Below are 23,351 nucleotides of genomic sequence, written 5' to 3'. Positions count from 1 at the left end.
CTGGTCCTCAGGGAACTATAAAGAATAGAATAGAATAGAGTAGAGTAGAATAGAATAAGGTAGAGTGGAGTAGAGTAGAGTAGAGTAGAGTAGAGTAGAGTAGAATAGAATAGAATAGAATAGAATAGAATAGAATAGAATAACAGAGATGGAAGGGACCTTGGAGGTCTTCTAGTCCAGCCCCCTGCTTAGGCAGGAAACTCTATACCATTTCAGACAAATGTTTCCAATTTCTTCTTAAAAACTTCTAGTTTGGAGCATTCACAACTTCTGGAGGCAAGTTGTTCCACTGGTTCATTGTTCTCACTGTCAGGAAATTTCTCCTTAGTTCAAAGTTGCTTCTCTCTTTGATCAGTTTCCACCCGTTGCTTCTTGTCCTGCCCTCAGGTGCTTTGGAGAATAGTTTGACTCCCTCTTCTTTGTGGCAGCCTCTGAGATATTGGAACACGGCTATCATGTCTCCCCTAGTCCTTCTTTTCATTAAACTAGCCATGCCCAGTTCCTGCAACCGTTCTTCATATGTTTTAGCCTCCAGTCCCCTAATCATCTTGGTTGCTCTTGTTTGAACTCTTTCTAGAGTTTCAACATCTTTTTTACATCGTGGCATATATAATGAGAAGAGAAGAGAAATATAATGAAATTGTTTGTTCTGTGATGCAGACTTATCCAAAGAAAACATAATTTCATGGATCTCAGTTTTCAAGCTTCTAACTCACAATGCCCACAGGACTAGTTACATTTAAGACTTCAAATCCAACAATTTGTAGTACCATAAGATAGCGAAGACTAATATGTATATTAGTCATCACCAACTTACTTATTATTTTCCCAATTACCGATCAAGAGTTATTGGCTAGAGTTGGGAAAATGCAGTAAAAGTTTTAAAAACGGAGAACCAGTCATTTCCTTTCCACTGTTTGTATAGTATGTAATGTGATTCTAAAATCTAGCACAGGCCTTTTAGGTTTTCAGGTTAATTCCTAAAAATCCCTCTGAATGTAGTTGGAATTTGCTGGAGCTATGCCATTAATACCTGGTGAACATTTTTTTCCTCTGACCCCATGCTTTCTTTTAAAAAGTTCTGGAGAACTGAAAAAGCTTGTTTGTTATCTTTACTTTGTATTCTGTAATTCTTTGTTGAGGGACAAGCAGCCCTACTAACATATTTTTTTTATTAAATTTCCAGATTTTCTACAGAGATATAAGCACTCAAGCTTAATTCAATACCTTGTTCATATTTCAGCCAAGGAGAAAACGTTAGGCAACAATTGGTTCTAATGATATTTTGTCCTTCAAAATGAAAAACATGAAAGTGATGAACGCATCCGGATATACATGCATCTTTTAAAAAGATGGTTTATTTTCACAAAACTCAAGTTACAGGCAGTAACCAGGGCATCCAGTTCAGGATTCAGGTACTCTTGCCAGATTTACTTTCAGTTTTTGTAAATATCTTCTTGTTCTCCTTCAATATTTCTTTTTTTTTCCTGCTGGATTTTAGCAAAGAAGAAAGAGTATTTTACATTACTCTTATTTTTTTAACCATATTGTTATTACATGCAGTCCTCAACTTGCAACAGTTCATTTAGGGACTGTTCCAAGTTACAGCTGCACTGAAAAAAAGGGTGACTTATGACCAGTGATGGGATTCAGCCAGTTCGCACCTATTCGGGAGAACCGGTTGGTAACCTTCTAAGTAGTTCAGGGAACCGGTTGTTGGAAGAAATCTCCTTTTGTTTTTTCCCCACTTTACAGGGCTAATCCTGTAAGGAAGGCAGGAAGGAAACATTCTGGTGTTGTTTCTAGCCTCATCTTTATTGCCCTGCTTACAGAAACTGCCTCTCCGGTTAACCTTTATTACATTGTAACAGCTAAGACGAAGTGTCCATCGACCTGAGTGACCTTGAGTTGGCCACGCCCACCCAGTCACATGACCACCGAGCCCCACCTACCCAGATGGTCATTAGGGCAGAGAATTGGTTGTTAAATTATTTGAATCCCACCACTGCTTATTACCCTTTTTCACATTTACGACTTGTTGCATCCTAATAATCATGTGATCAAAATTCAGATGCTTGGCAACTGGTTCATGCGTAAGCATTGTCCCAGGGTCCAGTGAGCCCTTTGGCGACCTTCTAACAAACAAAGTCAATGGAGAAAGCAGATTCACTTATCAACCATGTTACTAACGTAACAGCTGCAGTGATTCACTTAATAACTATGGTAAGAAAAAAACTAGAACTTGGGGCAAAATTTACTTAAGAAATACCTTATTTAGCAATTGAAATTTTGGCCCTCATTGTGATCGTATGTTAAGGACTACCTATAATTGCACGCATGCAAGTGAGCATGAATTAAAGCATTTTGGTTGCCTTGAAGACCTTAGTGGAAGACTGAGATTGTACGAGTCATGATGGCACAGTGGTTAGAATGCAGTATTGCAGGCTAATTCTGCTGACTGCCGAATGCCACCAGTTTGGCAGTTTGATCCTGACTGGCTTGAGGCTGACTCAGCCTTCAATCCTTCTGAAGTTGGTAAAATGACCCAGATTGTTGGGGTCAATAGGCTGACTCTGTAAACTGCTTAGAGAGCAATAGCCCTTAGACTTACATACCGCTTCACAGTGCTTTTACAGCCCTCTCTAAGTGGTTTACAGAGTCAGCGTATTGTCCCCAACAATTTGGGTCCTCATTTTACCCACCTCGGAAGGCTGAATCAACCTTGAGTCTGGTGAGATTTGAATTGCTGAACTGCAGCTGGCAGACAGCTGAAGTAGCCTGCAGTACTGAACTCTGATCACTGCGCCACCTTGGCTCCTTATAAAGATTAAAAGAGGGAGCAAAAAAGTGGGGGAGAAAGAGAAGGAGAGCACTTAGACTTATGTTCTGCCCCCGCTCCATCCGGTAATGAACACAGACACAGGCTTAGCTGTTTGCCACTCTTTATTCACAGCAATTATAATCCTGTTGGCTGAAAGCCCAGACACGACTCATTGGCAAGATGTTGGCAGCAACCCAGACTCCAACAGACAGGGAAACACAAGGCAGACCAGACAAGGAGTTCTCCAGATTATTACGAGTGGTTGTGTCCTGCAAAAGGACTCCTCCCAAAGTCTCTTCTTATATAGTCTCTTGGGAGGGGCCAAACCACAACCACCTAGACTTAATTATCTCTTTTTTTTTGTATTACCCCAATCCCCTTTAGTTTGTTAGCCGCCCTGAGTCCCCCTGGGAATAGGGCAGCATACAAGTCTAACTAACTAACTAACTAACTAACTAACTAACTAACTAACTAACTAACTAACTAACTCTTATGAGTCTGTCTCTGTAACTGCTGCCTCTGTTTCTCTGGACTCTGTTGCCTGGCATCAGGAACAAACTCCCTTTGATCTTCCCCACTGCTCCATGCCTCAGGCGCCTCCTGGTGGCCAACCAGCCTCTCTGGTCCCTGCTCTGAGTCGGAACCCTGCCCAGGGTCCCCCACATCTCCCATAGCAGACTCATAGGAGTCCTCGCTATCGGAGTCCATCGGCAGCTCCAACGGCTCCTGCTGGGCCACAACAGACTTATATGCTGCTTCATAGTGCTTTACAGCCCTCTCTAAGTGGTTTACAAGAGTCAGCGTATTGCCCCCAACAATTCACTGTAAAAGGGCTGTAAAAGCACCGTGAAGTGGTTATATAAGTCTAAGCACTATTGCTATTGCTAAATAAGACAGTAAAGAGGAGTGGGGCAAGAAAGAGAGCAATTTCATAAGGGAAATAAAGACGTGCCATTCCGACATTCCTTTCAACTGTTTGTTCTGCTCTTCTTATTTTTTCCTCGTGGAAGCGGCAGGGCTTTTACAATTTCTAGATCAATTCGGATGGACAAACCCCCCCCCCCGCCTTTTTTTTCCCCCAAGAGAGATCACAAAAGTCTCATGGAGCAGCTTACTCCCATGCCTTCAAGATTGATACACAACTTTGCAAGTTAATACATTTGGAGGGCTGTGGTTGCTCTGAGTGGCAGGGAGTGAGATTGATTAGGAGTAGCAACCTCTCTTGCTGCAAATTTCTTGGTGTTTTCCCCTTGTGCTGTGTTCCCCAGAGGTGTGTGTAAATGTGAATGAGACATATATTTTTGTGTTGTTGTCGCATGGTTGAATTTGTGGTATTTTATTGGGGAGAATTCAGGAGCGTTTCTATTGGCATTGAATGGTTAACAAGACTGGAATGCAAATGATTGCAGGCTTGGGCAACAAAGGACAGATTTCAAAGTCTCAAGGAAAGCATCCAAGCATTCAGTGCAAACTGCACTGTGAGTACTAACTCTGGGGGAAAATGGGTGAATTTTGTGGCCACTATTAAACAACCACAAAAACAACATTGGCACTGAAGCTGAAATCAGCTTTTCAATGATGGCTTGGAGTCTGCTTAGCCTATGCCCAGAAATCATGGTGAGATCTTTACAATATCTTTTTTTTTCCTGCAGACTTATAAAAAATAACAGAGTTGGAAGGGACCTTGAATATCTTCTAGTCTAACTGTTTGCTGAACAGTGGTGGGTTTCAAAAATTTTTGGAACCTACTCTGTGGGTGTGGCCTCATTTGTGGGAGTGGCATGCCGGCCATGTGACCTGGTGGGAGTGGCTTGCTGGCCATGTGTTCTCTCTCTCTCTCTCTCTCTCTCTCTCTCTCTCTCTCTCTCTCTCTCTCTCTCTCTCTCCTTCCTTTTGTCTCTCTGTCCCTTTTTTCTTTTTTTCTTTCATCTCTCACTCTTTTTCTTTCTTTTTTCTTTTTTTTTCTTTATTTCTTCCTTTCTTTCTCTTTCTCTCTCTCTCTCTCTCTGTCAGTCTGTGTGTGTGTGTGTGTGTGCACGCGTGTGTGTCAATGGTGGGTTTCAAAATTTTTTGGAACCTCTTCTGTAGGTGTGACCTGTTTTCTGGGTTCACTGGTGGAACCTCTTCTAACCGTTTCGGTAGATTTGAACCGGTTCTACCGAATAGGTGCGAACTGGTAGGAACCCACCTCTGTTGCTGAAGCAGGAGACTCTATACTATTTCAGACAAGTAGCTGTCCAATCTCTTCTTTAAAACTTCCAGTGATGAAGCACCCACATCTTCTGGAGCCTTTCCATCGTCAAATTGTTTTCCTAAGTTCTAGGTTGGTTCTCTCCTTGATTAGTTTCCATCCATTGCTTCTTGTCCTGCCCTCCAGTGCTCTGGAGAATAGACTGACCCGGTCTTCTTTGTGGCAGTCATTTATGGAAGTGTACATCTACAAAGTGGAAAAGAAACATTTAAAACAGAATAACCAACCTGCTTGGTAAATGAAGACAAGCCCGTTTTGGGTGTATCTGTATTCTGCAGCCATAGTTCAGTTATTCAGTGAGGAGAATATTTATTGGTTTGGTTGGTTATACAGATGGAAGGAAACACTATTCTGTCTCTGTTCTACTCTGTTACATAACAAAAAGGATTTTAAACCTGGATTAACCAAAGGCCATCCTCTTCGTGATTTTTGCCCCCAGCGCTAATAGCTTATAACATGGTTCCCAGTAGCTCTGGAAGGTTCTGTGTCTTTTGATTGATAGGTTTGTAGATAAAGATAATGTAGATGTCATATGAATCTCTCTGCACTTTTATCTCTTGCCTGTTGTTCTCTCTCTTCTTTCTGCTTGTCTTTTGTCCTGTTTTATCTTTTACTTTTGATGTTTGCTAATGTTGAATAAATAAACATCAAGCTGTAGTTTTGCTCGCGGAACAGAGTAATATGTGTGTGTTTGCTGCAGTGCGGATAGGCATTTTAAGTGGGAGTTTGCTAGGCACAGATTAAATGGGAAATAACCCACACTAATTTTCCAACAACAACAAAAATAGTAGTGTTTTACTCCTGTCCAATTTTTATGGGCTGACAATTTCCCCCCAAGCCGTTGAGACCCTGCGAAGCTTCTTATGTTTTACTTTATTACATTTTTAAAAGAACGAAGGCGTCGATCATTCGTATGCACTCGTAAGACTAAGTCCCATGAAACCTGAATCCCTTATTTATTAGCAGGCATTCATAGAATCACACCATAAATGCAGGCTACGAATCCCAAAAGCTACTGCTGGGATCAAAGCCCCCATGTGTTCTTACCTTGTTTCATTAATTTCTATGGCTTCCTCCATTTAACCCTTCCGTTCTGAAGACTGGATTTAAAAATGTTCCTTTTAAGAGAAAGAAACATTGCCTGTGTTCTGATTGTTGTGTATTTTTCATTGTGTGCCGCCGAACAGTATATTCAGCTGATAAGTTTGCTAATGGTCCATAGTCAGGAAGGACATTTGCTCGGTTTTGATAAATGATCCTTTTTTTAAAAAAAAAAAGGAAAGGAAGCACGCTCATCCAGGCTTAAAAATACAAAGTGTGACATAGGGAAGACACAAGAAGAGCAATACAAATATTTAATTGTAATGGTGCCCTAAGTGAAATGGCCTCAAGGAAAGATAACTGAGTTTCAATTCAAGATAAAGAGACAAAATAGACAAGACTAGCTGATGATGAAAACCTCAGTCCAGTGGTGAAATTCAATTTTATTGACTACCGGCTCTGTGGGCGTGGCTTTCTGGGTGTGATGTGGCTTGGTGGGCGTAGCTTGGTGGGCATGGTAGGGGAAGGATACTGCAAAATCTCCATTCCCACCCCATTCTGGGGGCCAGCCAGAGGCATTTGCCAGTTCTCCAAACTACTCAAAATTTCCCCTACTGGTTCTCCAGAACCTGTTAGGATCTGCTGGATTTCACCCCTGCCTCAGTCCTATATCTACTTCTATCTACTTCGATGATGATGATGATGATGATGATGATGATGATGAGGAGGAGGAGGAGGAGGAGGAGGAGGAGGAGGAGGAGGAGATCAACATTATGGAGGAAAGAAGGAGGATATGACCACACAATCACTGTTTTTCTTGGAGCAAATTGAAATTTGAAATACCAGTTTCTCCCTAAAAAAGCCATTTATGTTATCCCATTGATAGCAATAGCATTTAGACTTACTTACTGTTTTACAATGCTTTACAGCCCTCTCTAAGCGGTTTACAGAGTCATCATCTTGCCCCCAACAATTTTGGGTCCTCATTTTACCCACTTTGGAAGGATGGAAGGCTGAGTCAACCTTGAGCCTGGTGAGATTCGAACTGCCAAATTGCAGGCAGCCAGCAGTCAACAGAAGTAGCCTGCAATACTACACTCTAAACACTGCGCCACCGTGGTTCGTAGTTGATGACCTTAAGGAAATTAATGATAGATGGATAGTTAGATAATTATAGAAAATTGAATAAAAGAGCAGATTCCCAGCATTTCTGCTAAATCATCTTTAAAGAGGCAGGTAGAAAGGAAGGTGCCAAAGATTGTGGCCTTCATGCCAACTCACACACCTGGTTTTGCAGTTCAGAAATGCAACTGTAATTATAATTAACGCCAGCACCATGGCTCCCCATGCTAATGGATGGCGTCTGTGAAGCTGTCTAATGTCTTCAATTTCAGACTTGCAGGTCAATAGGTAATTAGACAACTCTTTGTTGTGATGGATCTCAAACTGATTTCTTCTCCAAGATTGAGAATAAACAAAGTGTCAAAGTTCCTGCCCTTCTTCCCACATAAAGACCAATACAACAGAGAATATTTGTAGATCAAAGTGAAGTAAATCATAAGTTGATTACTCTTGGGTTGGAGACGATCTCAACTGTTCCAAATCTGATAGTCCTTCCTCCCCGCCACCCCAAATTCATTTAGTAAGCAGAGAAATGTGTATATGTTCTGGTGCACAATTTATCTGAACATATGCATTTCTGTTTGCAGCTTTACAAACTGTAGAGTTCAGGAAAGTTCCACTGACAGCTTCTATTTTTATTCATTTGTTTAAAAAGAATAAATACATGCCTGAAAATTTGGCTAAATTTTAAGTGGGTGCAGAAGAATAATTACAGCCTTATACTGTACGTGTTTATGCAAAATTGCGTTAATAATTTTAATTTTGCATTCACAATGCAAAATTAAGTTAGTTTGTTTTCATATGGCAAGCTAAATGCATTTTTCACTATCAAGATACAATTTTGTTGTGAAGTAATTTAAATAGGGCCTCCTCCTCTATCTATCTATCTATCTATCTATCTATCTATCTATCTATCTATCCATCCATCCATCCATCCATCCATCCATCCATCCATCCATCCATCCATCCATCCATCCATAAAATGATTATGCAGATTGGTGCAAGACTGCATTTCCTTACTCAAGGTACTAAAATTTTGAAGGCTTATTTCAAACCAATACATATTATTGATAATTCTTCCCTGATGTCAAATCTAAAACAGTTTATTTGTTGTTGTTGTTGTTTTCTAATCCAGAAGATAAATCTACCACTGATTCCAAATTAAATCCTTGAAAATCTCCAGTTGCATGTAAGAGAGCACTTTGATTTCTGATTGTAGACAGTAGCTTCAATCAATTTAAAATGTATTGAGCTGAATGATTGGCCAGGCCTCCCTCACTCACTCTTTTTTCTTTCTTTCTCTCTCTCTTTCTTTTTCTTTCTTTCTTTCTTTCTTTCTTTCTTTCTTTCTTTTTCTTTCTTTCTTTCTTTCTTTCTTTCTTTCTTTCTCAAATAAAAAAATGACAAATGAAAAAAAAAGCTAAAATGTGACAGGATCCCTTAGTGCACTTACGCACATCCCTTTAGGGACCTGTTGAATATGGGATGAGGCCCACAAAAGTTAAGTTGGAATTGAAACTGCAAAAGATAGTAGCTGAGACAACTGAATTGCGAAAGATAAGCCTGACTCTGGCAAAATTGAATTGTTTACAATCAAGTTTAAAGTGGTTTACCTTAAGTTGAAAACAGTTGTTTAAAATGCATTGTTAGGTAGAGCGAGACAGATGCTTCAGCTGGTGGATCCTGCCAGATGTTATCATTGCTCCCAATCAATATTATTGTCTTAATATTACGTGAGAGATAGATATATGGAGAATATTACTCTACAGCAGGGGTGTCAAACTCAAGGCCCGGGGGCCAGGGGCCAGAGCATATTTAGATCAGGCCCACGAGGCCATCCTGGAAACAGCAAAGAACTGGCCCATGGTGCCTCTGCCAGCACAAATGGAGCTTGGAAGGGTCCCCCCAAGCTCCTTTTTTTGTTGATATAGGGTTGCAGGATGCCATCGCAGCCTAAAACGGAGCTTGGGAGCTCACTTTCACTGGCAGAGTACTCAGACCCCAACAGGCACCCTGACATGAGTGACGTCGAGCTGGCCACACCCATCCTGGTCACGCCCTCCACACCCCACGAAGTCAAACGCAACCCTGATGCGGCCCTCAATGAAATCAAGTTTGACTCCTTTGCTCTATAACTTATGGAAGAAAAGACCAATTACAAGTTCAGTCTGTTTCCATGCATACGATGGGAGATGTTCCACCTTCTACCTTTCTTGGCAGCAAGTGGCCTTTTACTGATTGGCAGGATTATATTTGGAAGGGGACTAATGAAGACTTGGAGGGACACGGTGGCTAAGTGGCTAAGACGTTGAGCTTGTCGATCAGAAAGGTCGGCAGTTCAGTGGTTCAAATCCCTAGTGCTGCGTAACGGAGTGAGCTCCCGTTACTTGTCTGAGCTTCTGCCAACCTAGCCGTCCAAAAACACATAAAGAATGCAAGTAGAAAAATAGGAGCCACCTTTGGTGGGAAGGTAACAGCGTTCCGTGCGCCTTTCATATTTAGTCATGCCGGCCACATGACCATGGAGATGTCTTCAAACAGCGCTGGCTCTTCAGCTTTGAAATGGAGATGAGCACCGCCCCCTAGAGCCAAGGACAACTAGCACCTATGTGGGAAAGGAACCTTTATCTTTAGTGAAGACTTGGAGGTGTAAAGCACCCATTCCACATTGACAATTCCTCAATTAGGATTGGCTGGAAGGAGAATTATGGGGGGGAAAAGAACTTCAACCCTAGCTACAGGGGAAACCTACTTGGCTGGGATTTGTGTTCAGTTGGAGATGCCCTTATATACTCATGTCACCTTTCTCTCTAAAGTCAATGTTGCATTTATATCAATCTTTCTAAGTGACAAGAAGTGTCTGCCATGCTGCCAGTTGATATGGTAAATTGATGCAGGCAGGAGAAGGGGCTACACTTTGGCAAATGACATTGACAACATTGCCCAAGCTGTGAGATTTGAATAAGGCATCACCAAAAGGCAGAACTAAGAACTGTGATTTATTAAAGACAAGGAGCAGAAAATAGGACTGGCCATGATAAATAAGGGCAGCCTGACTACTTGCACATTCAGCTGTTCTGCAAGTTTTAGGACATCTGTCTTCACTTTCAGAGTTGCCAACAAAAAATGCTTCTTAAATCATACGTGTCTCCTTCCTTTCAATCTGCTTTCCTCGGGACAATTTTAAGGGCTCCCACTGTCCATGTGGATCTGGCTTCATAAACATCTTAATTTCTCTATGTATGAAAATTAGACTGGAGGGGGGGGGATTTTATTGTAGTGGTGTCCAAATTATGGAATTCCTTTCTCCATGTATAGTATCCGAATGTTGGTGTAGCCTTTTATACACAATTAAAATGTATCTGTCTTTGATCTTTGTCTTGTTTTAATAAACTGTATGTCGGCTTGAAATTCTGGTAGATACCACCACAAAAACCTGGAGAAAACAAAGGGTTCAGGAAGGCTGAATCAGGTTTATGCAAACCATTCTTAAACTGCCCCCGGCCATAAAATAAAGGACTCGGATAAAAATGACTTAAAACAAAGATGTAAACTAAAATAATTTGAACCACATTTCTGTTGACGTTGTCAACTGCACCAGGGAAGTGACATAGACACATCTATTTGATGTTAGAACTTCAGTCTATAAACCAGGCACCAGTTTAGTTGTGTATCGACGTAACATATTGCAGAGGCATTAATTATTTAATTCTGCTTTTAAGCCTCATTTCAATTCCTAATTAGCATACAATAACTGGCTTTCAAAAGTTAAATTAGATATCCGTGACATTTTGAATATGGCAAGATTTTCCTCCTCTTTTTTTTAATGTCTCTTCTTTTATTTCAGTTCTTTTGTGCTGTTGATAAGGGTGAATGATGATAGTTTAATTCAGAGATGTTGTTCTGAGGGGGGGAAATGATTAACACATCAAACTTGTTATCTTTTATGGCTTGAAAGAGAATTAGAATGATTGGGAGGTAATCCTTTTGGGTTTGTCGAACAAATAATTTAAAGTCACCTTTGATCAGTTTCCCAAAGAAAGACACCACAACAATCTTCTGACTGGATAAAATATTTTACAGGTGGTTTTTTTAAAAACTTTTTTTAAAAAAATTGCTGAAATATATTGGAGGAGCGTGAGAATTTTGCAAACCTCAAAGATACAACAGTGAATATTCCCCTTTTAACAACTCTCATCCCGCAACTAATTCAGGGTAGAGTTAGGGTGACTGGATGGAGCTGAGAATTTACTGGCCAGATGCCCTTCCTGATGCTACATGGAGTTCACAGTTTGACTTTTTTTTTTCTTTGCGCCTGGGGAAAGAGAAACTTCTGCCGCTACCTAGGCTTGAACTCTCAACCTTCCGAATGGGAGGCAATTAGTTTCACCGCTAGGCCACCATGATGCTCAAAGATACAACAATGAATGTTACTACAAATTCACCAATGCTTTCCAGAAATATGAATGTGATTCGAGGGCGTGATGCGCATATTTACCCTACTGGTTCGGAGACTCAGTCGCCATTTCCACTACCAGTTCCACCGAGCTGGTGCGAACCGGTAGGAACCCACCTCTGCCTATTGATCTACTCACATTGCCCCAGCTGCTGGATTGGCAGCAGCTGGGGCAAGGACGGGAGCTCACCTCATTATGTGGTGCTTGGGTCTCGAACCTGGGCTGCCGGTTTTCCAGCCAACATACCCACTGCGCCACCCAGCAATTGACAGGAGCTGTTAGAAAATTTCCTAAAGAAGTTGAAATCCCCAAGGAAGAATTGTACTTAACTTCTTATTTAGAAACAAGCACTGAAATCTCACAACTTCTCCTTGTTCTTTTTCCCCCTCCTCCCCCTGAGTACATTTTTCTGTGGGAAGATGAGATTTGGAGGAAAGAAGAAAGAGCGTATTGGAAATGATGTGACTGCTCAGGGCTTGATTTTCAGATGTGCTAAGTACAGGGAAAATGAGAAAAGTACAAGAAAGGAGAAACTTCTCGACATTCAGTGCCCCCGACAACCCATCCCCAGGTGAACAGGGCACCTTCAGAACTCGCCGGCCTTTTTTCAAATAATAATGATAATGCTGAATTTCAAATAATCCCGATAAAAAAGACGATGCAAATAGGAACCAGATGCCGTTTATTTTCTTATTGCATTGATGATTTCTTCTCCTCCTCCTCCTCCTTCCCATCTCATAAAGAAATAGGGCAGCAGGGGTAAAAGCCACTGAGCATCAGTGCATCTCATGTCAAGCATTTCTTGGAGTTAATTAAGCATGTTGAAGAATAGCCAATGTCAAAAGTGACTCTCTTTTTAAAGAGCTATGCCTTTTAAGATTCAAGATGGGAAAATTGGCATGACTTCTCTCCTCTTTCGAGAGAATTTGTGTTTTTACGAAACTTTAGTTAAGGGGAGGGTTGGGGGGGGGAGAATAACCTTTTCCAAATCTTAAATTGGCACAGAAAAGGATGTGACTTTTTTTGGGGGGGAGGGTGAGAGAGGAGGATAAACTTTCCCGAGCTATTTTAAAAACAGCAAGGTGACGTATAGATAAACTTTTCGAGTTTGCGTGACCCAGATTTCTTGTTTTTATTCCACCCAACGCACACCAGCTGAAAGCTTCTTTTTATTTCTCGTGTCTACCCAGCCATGAGAAATGACGCTCGCTTCTTTACAGTTTTCTGGCAACATGGAAGAGAAGAGCAGGCAATTGGAAAGGAGGTGTCAAGAAAGCTTACGGTGAACTGAGGCCGCGGGGCATTTAAGGATCTGAGATTGGTGGTTGCAAAAGAGAGGGAATATTTGGACACCTGGAGTCTCTGACTCTCTTGGAACAAGCAGGTCCAATGAATGAGGTCAGTTAGAATTCTATGCGCAATCTCATCGGTTTAGCTAGACCATGAATGGGCCACCATTGTGCAAAGTTGTCTGAATGACAATCAGATATGTCCTTGAAAGCCTACTCAGATATGGACTTGAAGGTCTACTCAAATATTTATGTATTTAGTTAGTTAGTTAGTTTGTCAAACATGTACAGAAATAACAGGTAGAAGTATAAACATGGACACGAACACAGGAAATGGGTACAAATAAATAGGGACAGTAGGATAGGGACGGTAGGCACGCTGATGCACTTATGCACGCCTCCTTACAGACCTCTTAGGAGTGGGGTGAGGTCCATGAGAGACAGTTTAAGGTTAAAATTATGGGGGTCTGAGAATATAACAACAGAGTCAGGTAGTGCAGTCCAGGCATTGACCACTCTGTTGCTGAAGTCATATTTTCTGCAATTGAGTTTGGAGCGGTTTACCTTGAATTTGTATCTATTGTTTGCCCGTGTATTATTGCAATTGAAGCTGAAGTAGTCATTGAGAGGTAGCAGACAATTTTGTGTACTACGCTTAGGTCAGACCATAGGTGGCATAGTTCTAGGTTGTCCAAGCCCAAAATTTCAAGCCTGGTGGCATAAGGTATTCTATTGTGAGTAGAGGAGTGGAGTACTCTTCTCGTGAAATACCCCTGGACTCGTTCAATTGTGTTAATGTCCGATATACAGTGTGGATTCCAGGCAGATGGGCTGTATTCGAGAATTGGTCTGGCAAAGGTTTTGTATGCTCTAGTTAGCAATACAATGTTACTGGAGAAGAAGCTTCGCGAAACTAGGTTAACAACTCTTAATGCCTTTTTGGCAATACTTTTACAGTGAGCTCTGGGGCTTAGTTCATTTGAGACGAGTACTCCTAGGTCCTTGACAGAGGGGGGGGGGCATCTACGAGGTCATATCCTCCCAGCTTATGTTTGATGTTCTGATTTTTGTTGCCAATGTGAGTAAAACATGACCTTGAAGGGCTACACAAATTTGACCTTGAAAGCCTACTCATTAGCCCATTGAGAATTAAATATCATTCTATTGGTCTAAGAAGAGGAAACCCAGGTTTTCATCCACAGATATTTCATGGGTGGCATGATAAACAGAGAAGAAGAGGATACTTGAAAAAATTGGTGAGATCTATTCAAATTATTTCTGAAGATAATAAGAAATTGCTTAGTTCAGCAAGCAATACCTATTTTAAATATTACCATTAATTTAGAACTTCACTGTTATAATAAAGGTGAAAGCTTACCTTAATATCTTAGTTTGAAATCTTAGGTCTATGGGAAAAAATAGTATTTGTATATTGATGAATGATTTTGTGATGACTTTTTCAACCCTCATTTGTAAAATAATTATATAATCCTCAAATGTGGTCCTAAATTAGTCAGGAACATAACTAGTGCTTTGTGATAAATGACCTTGTGCTAAATTTAGGCAATGCCCCATGTCTCTGAGCCCTGATAGGCGTAGAAAATGTTTCAGATTTGCTTTTATACTTTTGACTGAAAGTGAATTTTCTTAAATTAAGTATAATTACTATAAGGGCATCATAAAAACAATACCTTCCCCCCCCCTTTTTGTATTGCAGTAAAGAACTTGTAATAATATGAAATGGATCGAAGAACATTTCACACTTTAATGAAAATACGTTTTATTGTTACCCTTGTTTAAATAATACTTTATTTGGAACACTTGAACATTTAATATATTATTCAGAGTAATTTAATTTACTAATCTTTTACTCCACATAAAGTTTAAAAGGTGTTTTTTTTTTTGATAACTGCACAACAGGCTATTTTTTTAAAAAAATATTTCTGGGAAGAAAATTTGTTCTATCAATAAAAGTATTTAAAATAACTTTTAGGTTGGGAAAACAGGCCTTAAATATTGTCATTCTTCTATATATTTTTCTAAGCTCCTCAACTACTAAATTCTTAAACATTAGCATTGTGTTAGATAGATTGAAATTGTTTGACTGTAATTTTGTGCCTTTTAAATGCAAATACCCTTCAATCAATTCCATTTTGAAAAGGATGTTTACATTACCTGCATTATTTAACATGTCAAATCTAAAATAATACCTGGAGACTTTTCCAAAGAAGAGTTTTAGATAGCTATTGCAATTGAAAATAAGACTGGTTGATCTACCTCGTACACAATATAATATTTCTTTAAAAAAAAATAAACCTTTCACACACAAAACTGACTTGTATATCACATGCATACACTGTTCTTCACAGAACAATTAAAACTACTGTGTGTAAGAGGATAGACATCCCAAAAACTGGCCATAAGTATAGGTAGTCCTCAACTTACAACCACATTTCTTTCTTGTTTTATTTATTCTATTTATATAATATTCAATTTCCATCAAACAGTGTGTGATCTGGGTACAGTTATTTTTAAACAACCATAATCCACATATTTGTTGTAGTATTCATCACAATAATATTGATAATATAATAATATAATAACAACAATACTTAACATCTTCTTTAAGAACGCTCCACATTAATATTTCCTCTTTTTATGTCTCCTCCTTTCTAACTTCTGCTTCTTTGTCTAGCCATTGATAAAATACATCCCATATCAAAAATATACTCAGTTTTTTCTTTATCCTTAATACTGAGTGTTAATCTATCCATTTCTGCGCATTCTAATATTTTCTTAATTAGATTCTCCGACTCATATATCACACACATTCTTCACCTGTTTCACAGAACAATTAAAACTAATGTGTATAAGAGGATAGACGCCCCCCCCCAAACTGGTCATAAGTATAGGTAGTCCTCAACTTACAACCGCAATTGAGCCTAACGTTTCTATTGAGACGCAAGGCAATCGTTAAATGCGGTGGGCCCTATTTGATGAAATTGTCTGACATAGTTAAGCGAGCCACTATGGTTGTTAAGTGAATCATACAGTCATTAAGTGAATTGGACTTTCCCTCGTTGACTTTGCTTGTCAGAAGCTAGCTAGGAAGATTATAAATAGTGATCACATGACCCCAGGATGCTGCAACTGTCATAAATACATGCCGGTTGCCAAGCGCCCAAATTTTAATCACGTGACCATGAAGATGCTGAGATGGTCATAAGTGTGAGGACACATTTTGAGTGCTGTAATAGTTTTAAATGGTCACTAAATGAATTAGAATTTTAGAATTTGAATTCTTCTTCTTTTTGTACCATATCTATCATCAGATGTTGGTGATTGGAATTAGAATTAGAATTAGAATTCTTTATTGGCCAACTGTGAGGATATATTTGGAGTGCCATTGTAGTTTCAAATGGTCACTAAGCAAATTAGAATTAGAATTTTAGAATTTGAATTCTTCTTCTTCTTCTTCTTCTTGTGCCATATCCATCATCAGATGTTGGAGGCAGAATTAGAATTAGAATAATTAGAATTGAAATTGGAATTAGAATAATTAGAATTAGAATTGGAATTAGAATAATAAGAATTAGAATTGGAATTAGAATAATTAGAATTGGAATTGGAATTAAAATAATTAGAATTAGAATTGGAATTAGAATAATTAGAATTAGAATTGGAATTAGAATAATTAGAATTGGAATTGGAATTAGAAATATTAGAATTAGAATTAGAAATATTAGAATTAGAATTAGAAATATTAGAATTAGAAATATTAGAATTAGAATTATTAGAATTAGAATTATTCGAATTCGAATTAGAATTATTAGAATTAGAATTATTAGAATTAGAATTATTAGAATTAGAAAGAATTATTAGAATTAGAATTCGAATTATTAGAATTAGAATTATTAGAATTAGAAAGAATTATTAGAATTAGAATTATTAGAATTAGAAAGAATTATTAGAATTAGAATTATTAGAAATAGAATTATTAGAAATAGAATTATTAGAAATAGAATTATTAGAAATAGAATTATTAGAATTATTAGAATTATTAGAATTATTAGAATTATTAGAATTATTAGAATTATTAGAATTATTAGAATTATTAGAATTATTAGAATTATTAGAATTATTAGAATTATTAGAATTATTGTGTATAGTGTAAAAAAAACCCAACAAATGGTTGTAAAACAAGAATCACCTCTATGCAATGGACACCTGGAGCATCATAACAGGTCTAACAGGGTTTCAAAGGGTCACTAAATGGATGGTTGTAAGTAGAGAACTCCTATCATTAAAATACTACATTCCAGGTGTTGGGAGGACTTGCCAATTCCTTGGGAACCTGGTTGGAACTCTGGTTTTCTTCCTTTCTGCAGTCCCAGCGCCGAGTTACATTTCACCTCCCCGATGGGTCCCAAGAAAGCTGCAGTGACAGCGGGCTTGGAGACCACGAGCCCAGCAGTAACACCAGTATGACCCACCCTTTGCCACTGGGTTTCCCTCAAGAGGAGTACTATGAGCAGACCTCACCCAACAGTCGGACAGAGGGAGATGGAAATTCAGATCCGGAGTCCAGTAAGTTGATTGTATTTTGGTCAATATTTGCTTTGAAACCCTCCAGGGAAAAAGTCTGGCTTGAGAAGGACTTAAGGCAAGAGAAATGATCTTTAACGGAAAGCAACCCAAAAAGTTCAGGTAAGTAGAAGGTCAAGATGGATGGTTTTGTTTTTTTTCTAGTTGCCTTTCTGCTTAAATTATTTTTCCTGTTGCTTGCTTGGGGTTATTTTGAGAGTCAAGTGATGGAACCAAATGTTCACTTCTGTTTGGAAATGGGGGAAGGCTAAAACCTTGGCAACCGGTAAATTTTAAAGCGTACCATGCTGATCTGGGGAGGGAACCCAAAATTAATAAGAATAGGAAATAAGAATCAGGAGCAATGGAGCTTGTAGGGTCAAGAAGAGAGTAACGTTTGCACAGAGCCTGGCCTTGAGTGGTTCTATTTTAATTTCAGTTACATTGTTGGGCAGAATACAAAGGCAGACTTTCCAGTTTGACTGGGCATTTGAAGAACCTAAAAATTGCAGCAAAGTTGACAAAGGTATGATACCCCACTTGAGTGATGATGATGATGATGATGATGATGATGATGATGGCGATGACTTGAATGTAGCTAATGCTTCAAACCTGCATTTTTAATACTTATGAATAGATTGGATGAAATAATTTGTATATGATGTGTTTTCAACTTCTCATTGTTCCAGACAACCCATACTTCACTTCTTACATTATAAGACAGTGGAAGACTGCTATCATGTCTCCTCTAGTCCTTCTTTTCATCAAACTAGACATACCCAGTTCCAGCAACCGTTCTTTATATGTTCTTTACAGAGGTGGGTTGCTCCCGGTTCGGACCGAATTGGGCGAACCTGTAGGAGTGGCGGCGGGAGGCTCCACCCACCTACTCAGAGGGTTCTGCACATGCCCGAACTGGTAGTAAAATTATTAGCAAACCACCACTGGTTATTTATATAATCAAATGGCAAATGCTGTTACAGAAAACATAAAACTTTAGTAAGGACATGCTTTTCCTTTGAAGGATAACTATATATATATATATTCTGTCTTGGTATAGTTCCTTAGCTGTACTGTCCCCACCACCTTCAAAGTGGCATGCTAAAAATTAATTTGCAGAGATGGAGCAATTAATCTTACCAAGACACTACTATGTGATTGATCTTCTACATTTAATATAATTAGCCTACACATAGGTGAGAGAATGTAATGGCTGAACACTTCACTACAAGCTTTGACAAAAGCCAACCTTTTAGGGACAACTACGGTGAATGTTCCATACATCACTTCTAGGGCACTCATTACTCAGATATTTGAATTAAAAAAAGGGGTGGGAATGAGTGAAGATCAAAGGATCATAGGGTGGGCTGAACATTCCCATTTTAAATTAGTGGGTCTTTTGGAGAGTCAGAATGATAATGTATCATCATGTCTAGAGAACATGACACCTTAAGCCTTTAGGAAGTGGATCCTATCAGATACAAGCATCCGTCATTCTTTTTACAGGGGGAAAATTAAGAAGCGGTTATGCGGTGTTAGAAAAAGCAGATAAACTTCATAAATATAGATTGTCACAGATGTTCAATTCACACTTTGAGCCAGCATTATGTTCTTTTCCTCTGCAAAATATTTAAGTCCAGATGTATGCTCCCAGATCCTTCTAAGAATGTAAATGATCTACTCAATCATATCAAAGGCTCATCCAGATTCCTCTATTTGCAATGTTCAACAATTTTCTTGGTAAATGATAAGCAGGGCACAATAATTATAAAATATAGTCACGATCATGCTAATGTGAGAACTGTCTCACCCATGGGTTCCCCCCCCCAGCAGTATACAACAGAGTTCCACAATTGGTTTTTTTTGGTTCATCTGTCAGCTTTATTTCCATAACTAAAGATCTGTTGCTCACTTAAACATTATATGTTGCTGCCCTTACATTTGCAACATCTCCAATAAAAATCTATTGCTGCTGTCTTTATGTGCTGTTATACAGCTGTGCAGCTCAGCGCCCTCTGCATCTATAGGTAGAAATTCAACCAAAAGATAAGTAAAATGATACAGGAATGAATTAAATATATAACTGCCTATGAACTAAAGCTGCTTCTAGAAATGGTGCAAGTAGTGATGGCTGGGAATCAAGCAGGGGTGAAATGCTACTGATTTGGAAGTGAAAACTGCTACCAGTTTGGGCAAACCGGTAGTTTCGCCGATCAGGTGTACGACAATCAGCTGTGCCGCATGATTTCTAAATTGCTTGGCACAGCTGATTGTTGGAACCAAACCGGTAGTAAAAAAATGCTACTGGTTCAGGCGAACTGCAGTTCTGACAATCAGCTGTGCGACAATCAGCTGTGCCATGTGATTTCTAAATTGCTTGGCGCAGCTGATTGTTGGAACCAAACCGGTAGTAAAAAAATGCTACCAGTTCAGGCAAACCGTAGTTCTGACAATCAGCTGTGCATCAATCAGCTGTGGTGTGTGATTTATAAATTGCTCGGCACAGCTGATTGTTGGAACCAAACCGGTAGTAAAAAAAAAATGCTACCGGTTTAGGCGAACCAATAGTTCCGGCGATCAGCTGTACAATAATCAGCTGTGTCGCATGATTGTCGGAACTACTGGTTTGCTCCAACTGGTAGCATTTTTTACTATCAGTTTGGTTGAACTTGTAGTTCCAATGATCAGCGCCTGTGGTGCACATACAGACAGAGTGTGCATTTGGTGTGCATGCGCACGAGGTGCACATTTGGCACACATGCGTGAATGAAGCGAGCCGGTAGCAGATGTCAGAGCATTTCAACCCTGGAATCAAGACTGGGAAGTTCTGTGGTTTTAAGGAAAGGCTTGTTCCTTCCATTGACCATATTTACCATGTGTTCATGTGACTCAAGAGCTGTGGTGGCGCAGTGGTGAGAATGAAGTATTGCAGGCTAGCTCGATTCTCACCGGCTCAAGCTTGACTCAGCCTTCCATCCTTCTGAGGACAGTAAAATGAGGACCCAGATTGTTGGGGCCAATATGCTGACTCTATAAACAACCTAGAGAAGGCTGTATAAGCACTGTAGAGTGGTACACAAGTCTAAATACTATTGCCATTAATCATGAATGCATTTGAAGCCTCTATGACTTTGAAAGTAATCTGAAACTTCAGCCAGTTGGAAAATGCTGTGGCCAGACTTCCAAGAACTGGGCGTCTTATGGGTTATATATTGTAGATTTATTTTCTTGGATCAATTCCAGTTTATCCCAGGCCAAAGTTCAAAATACTGAATCCTGCTGCCTACCCCTAATCAAACAGGACGAGAATCCATGCAAACCCAGATCGGTCATCTGGAAAGAATACGAGAAAATTCTGCCATCGTCTTAACCCCGAGCATCTTCCACATTCAAGAATTTGCATTCCATATCGAGGATGGTTTGGTTCTCCTGTGTTTTTTAGAGTTTCGTAATTGCTCCTTCAGGCATCTCCTCCTCATAATTTTACTGCAGTTGAGATTTATGACATTTAGAGATCACCTGAAGCCTGTAGGAGGGGAGAATCATTTGCAAATGGATTAAATAATCCACAAGTCAAAATGAGTAGTCATTCAGATAAGAAGTTCCAAATTATTTGTTTGTTTATTTCGTCAAGCATGTATTAGATAACAGATATAAGCATAAACATGATTTTGAATACATGAAATGGATATGAATAAAAAGAAACATTAGGACAGGGACGATAGGCACATTGGTGCGCTTATGCACGCCCCTTACAGACCTCTTAGGAATGGGGTGACAAAAAATAAAAATAATTAAAAAAAAAAGGAATGGGGTGAGATCAACAGTAGACAGACTAAGGTTAAAGTTGTGGGGGTTTGGGGAAGAATCCACAGAGTCAGGTAGAGCATTCCAGGCATGGACCACTCTTGTTGCTGAAGTCGCATTTTCTGCAATTAAGTTTGGAGCGGTTTACCTTGAGTTTGTATCTATCGTATGATCGTGTGTTGTTGTGGTTGAAGCTGAAGTAGTTATTGAAAGGTAGGACATTGTACTACATAATTTTATGTCAGACCGAAGATGGCTTAGTTCTTCTTAAGGTGTCATTATGCCTTAAGACGGGCAACCACACACATCTTTCAAACAAACTTTGTTAAATAAAGTTCTTTTTTTTATGCTGAAAAGTAAAAGAAGATGATAGAGGGATTTTTTTGTGTGTGTGCGTGTATGTGTGTGTGGGCCATTTGGGAGGTGATCTTATCTTGGCCACCATCAATCCCATTTAGATTAGATACGATGCAGGTTTTATAAGAGAAAGAGGTCTTGCTAGCTTGAAGCGCAGCAAGCTCTTATCTTGTCAATTGTGTTTGAAAATGGCAGCCACGTGACTCGGCCAATCGAAAGCTGGTGACACCAAGGCCTGGAATGTGTCACAGGCAATAAATAACTGTCTTTGCCCACAGAGAATAGGGCAGTCCTTCTCTTCACAATGAACTTTGCTTCTGTTTCTTTTCTTTTCTTATTTTTTTCCCCAAAAAGCTGGCTGCCTACACCATAAAAAGAAGTTTGTAGGACACTGATATTTCTATTATTTATGAGGCAATGAGGCAATCCTTTTTTATGACCTTCTGGTTTTCTCCTCTTGGCCCTGCCTCACCTTCCTCTCTGTTTTATTCCAGGCTTCCCTCTTTTTTTTTTTCCCTTGCTCATCTTTGGAGATTAAAAAGAGAAAAAAAAAATCATGTTTTTAGGAGGTTGATATCTTTCCTGTCTTTTCCACAATTTGTCGGGTTCAGAAGACAGGCTGGTAGCTTCTTTTGACATGTGTTTTTTTTCCCCCCTCATCAACTTGCACCTGCGCATTCAGAAGACGAGAGAAATGAAATAATAATAATAAAAAAAACCACCTCTTCTGGGTTGACATTAAAATAGCCTGCATTTTTGTAGCCTTATACAATACAATAGCAGAGTTGGAAGGGACCTTGGAGGTCTTCTAGTCCAACCCCCTGCCTAGGCAGGAAACCCTATATCCTTCTAGACAAATGGCTATCCAACAACTTCTTAAAGACTTCCAGTGTTGGGGCATTCACAACTTCTGGAGGCAACTTCTGTTCCACTGATTAACTGTTCTAACTGTCAGAAAATTCCTCCTCAGTTCTAAGTCGCTTCTCTCCTTGATTAGTTTCCACCCATTGCTTCTTGTTCTGCCCTCAGGTGCCTTGGAGAATAGTTTGACTCTCTCTTCTTTGTGGCAACCCCTGAGATATTGGAACACTGCAATTATTTCATTTTTTTTCATTTTATTAGTATTTATAGGCCACCCTTTTCCCTGAGGAGACTCATGTCTCTCCTCGTCCTTCTTTTCATTAAATTGGACATACCCAATTCCAGCAAAGTTCCGTTCTTTGTATGTTTTAGCCTCCAGTCCCCTAATCATCTTTGTTGCTCTTCTCTGCACTCTTTCTAGAGTCTCAATATCTTTTTTACATTGCGGCGACCAAAACTGGATGCAGTATTTCAAGTGTGACCTTACCAAGGCATTATAAAGTGTATTAACATTTCATGTGATCTTGATTCTATCCTTCTGTTGATGCAGCCTAGAACTGTGTTGGCTTTTTTGGCAGCTGCTGCACACGGCTGGCTCCTATTTAAATGGTTGTCCACTAGGACTCCAAGATCCCTCTCACAGTTACAACTACTGTGTTCCCCCAAAGGGCAACTTAACTCATGTACGTGTTGCACCTAATATGTGTTAAGTTCCATTACGGAAAGTGTTGTGTAGGTCCCTATTGAATCCACCTTCAACC

The 23,351-nt window shown here is 39.5% G+C and overlaps 1 protein-coding gene across 1 annotated transcript in view; it reads left to right on the top strand.

Moving 5' to 3' along the window:
- PCDH11X (protocadherin 11 X-linked) overlaps positions 1 to 23,351 on the top strand; it is a 747,920-nt gene that overhangs the window by 558,907 nt on the left and 165,662 nt on the right. Inside the window, exon 6 of the mRNA XM_032228039.1 lies at positions 17,370 to 17,563. Within this exon, the coding sequence (XP_032083930.1) occupies positions 17,370 to 17,563 (194 nt within the window). The remainder of the gene's footprint in view (positions 1 to 17,369; positions 17,564 to 23,351) is intronic.

This window comes from Thamnophis elegans, chromosome 12 (assembly GCF_009769535.1).
Source record: "Thamnophis elegans isolate rThaEle1 chromosome 12, rThaEle1.pri, whole genome shotgun sequence".
Classification (NCBI taxonomy): domain Eukaryota; kingdom Metazoa; phylum Chordata; class Lepidosauria; order Squamata; family Colubridae; genus Thamnophis; species Thamnophis elegans.
This window is presented reverse-complemented; position numbering and strand designations above follow the sequence as displayed.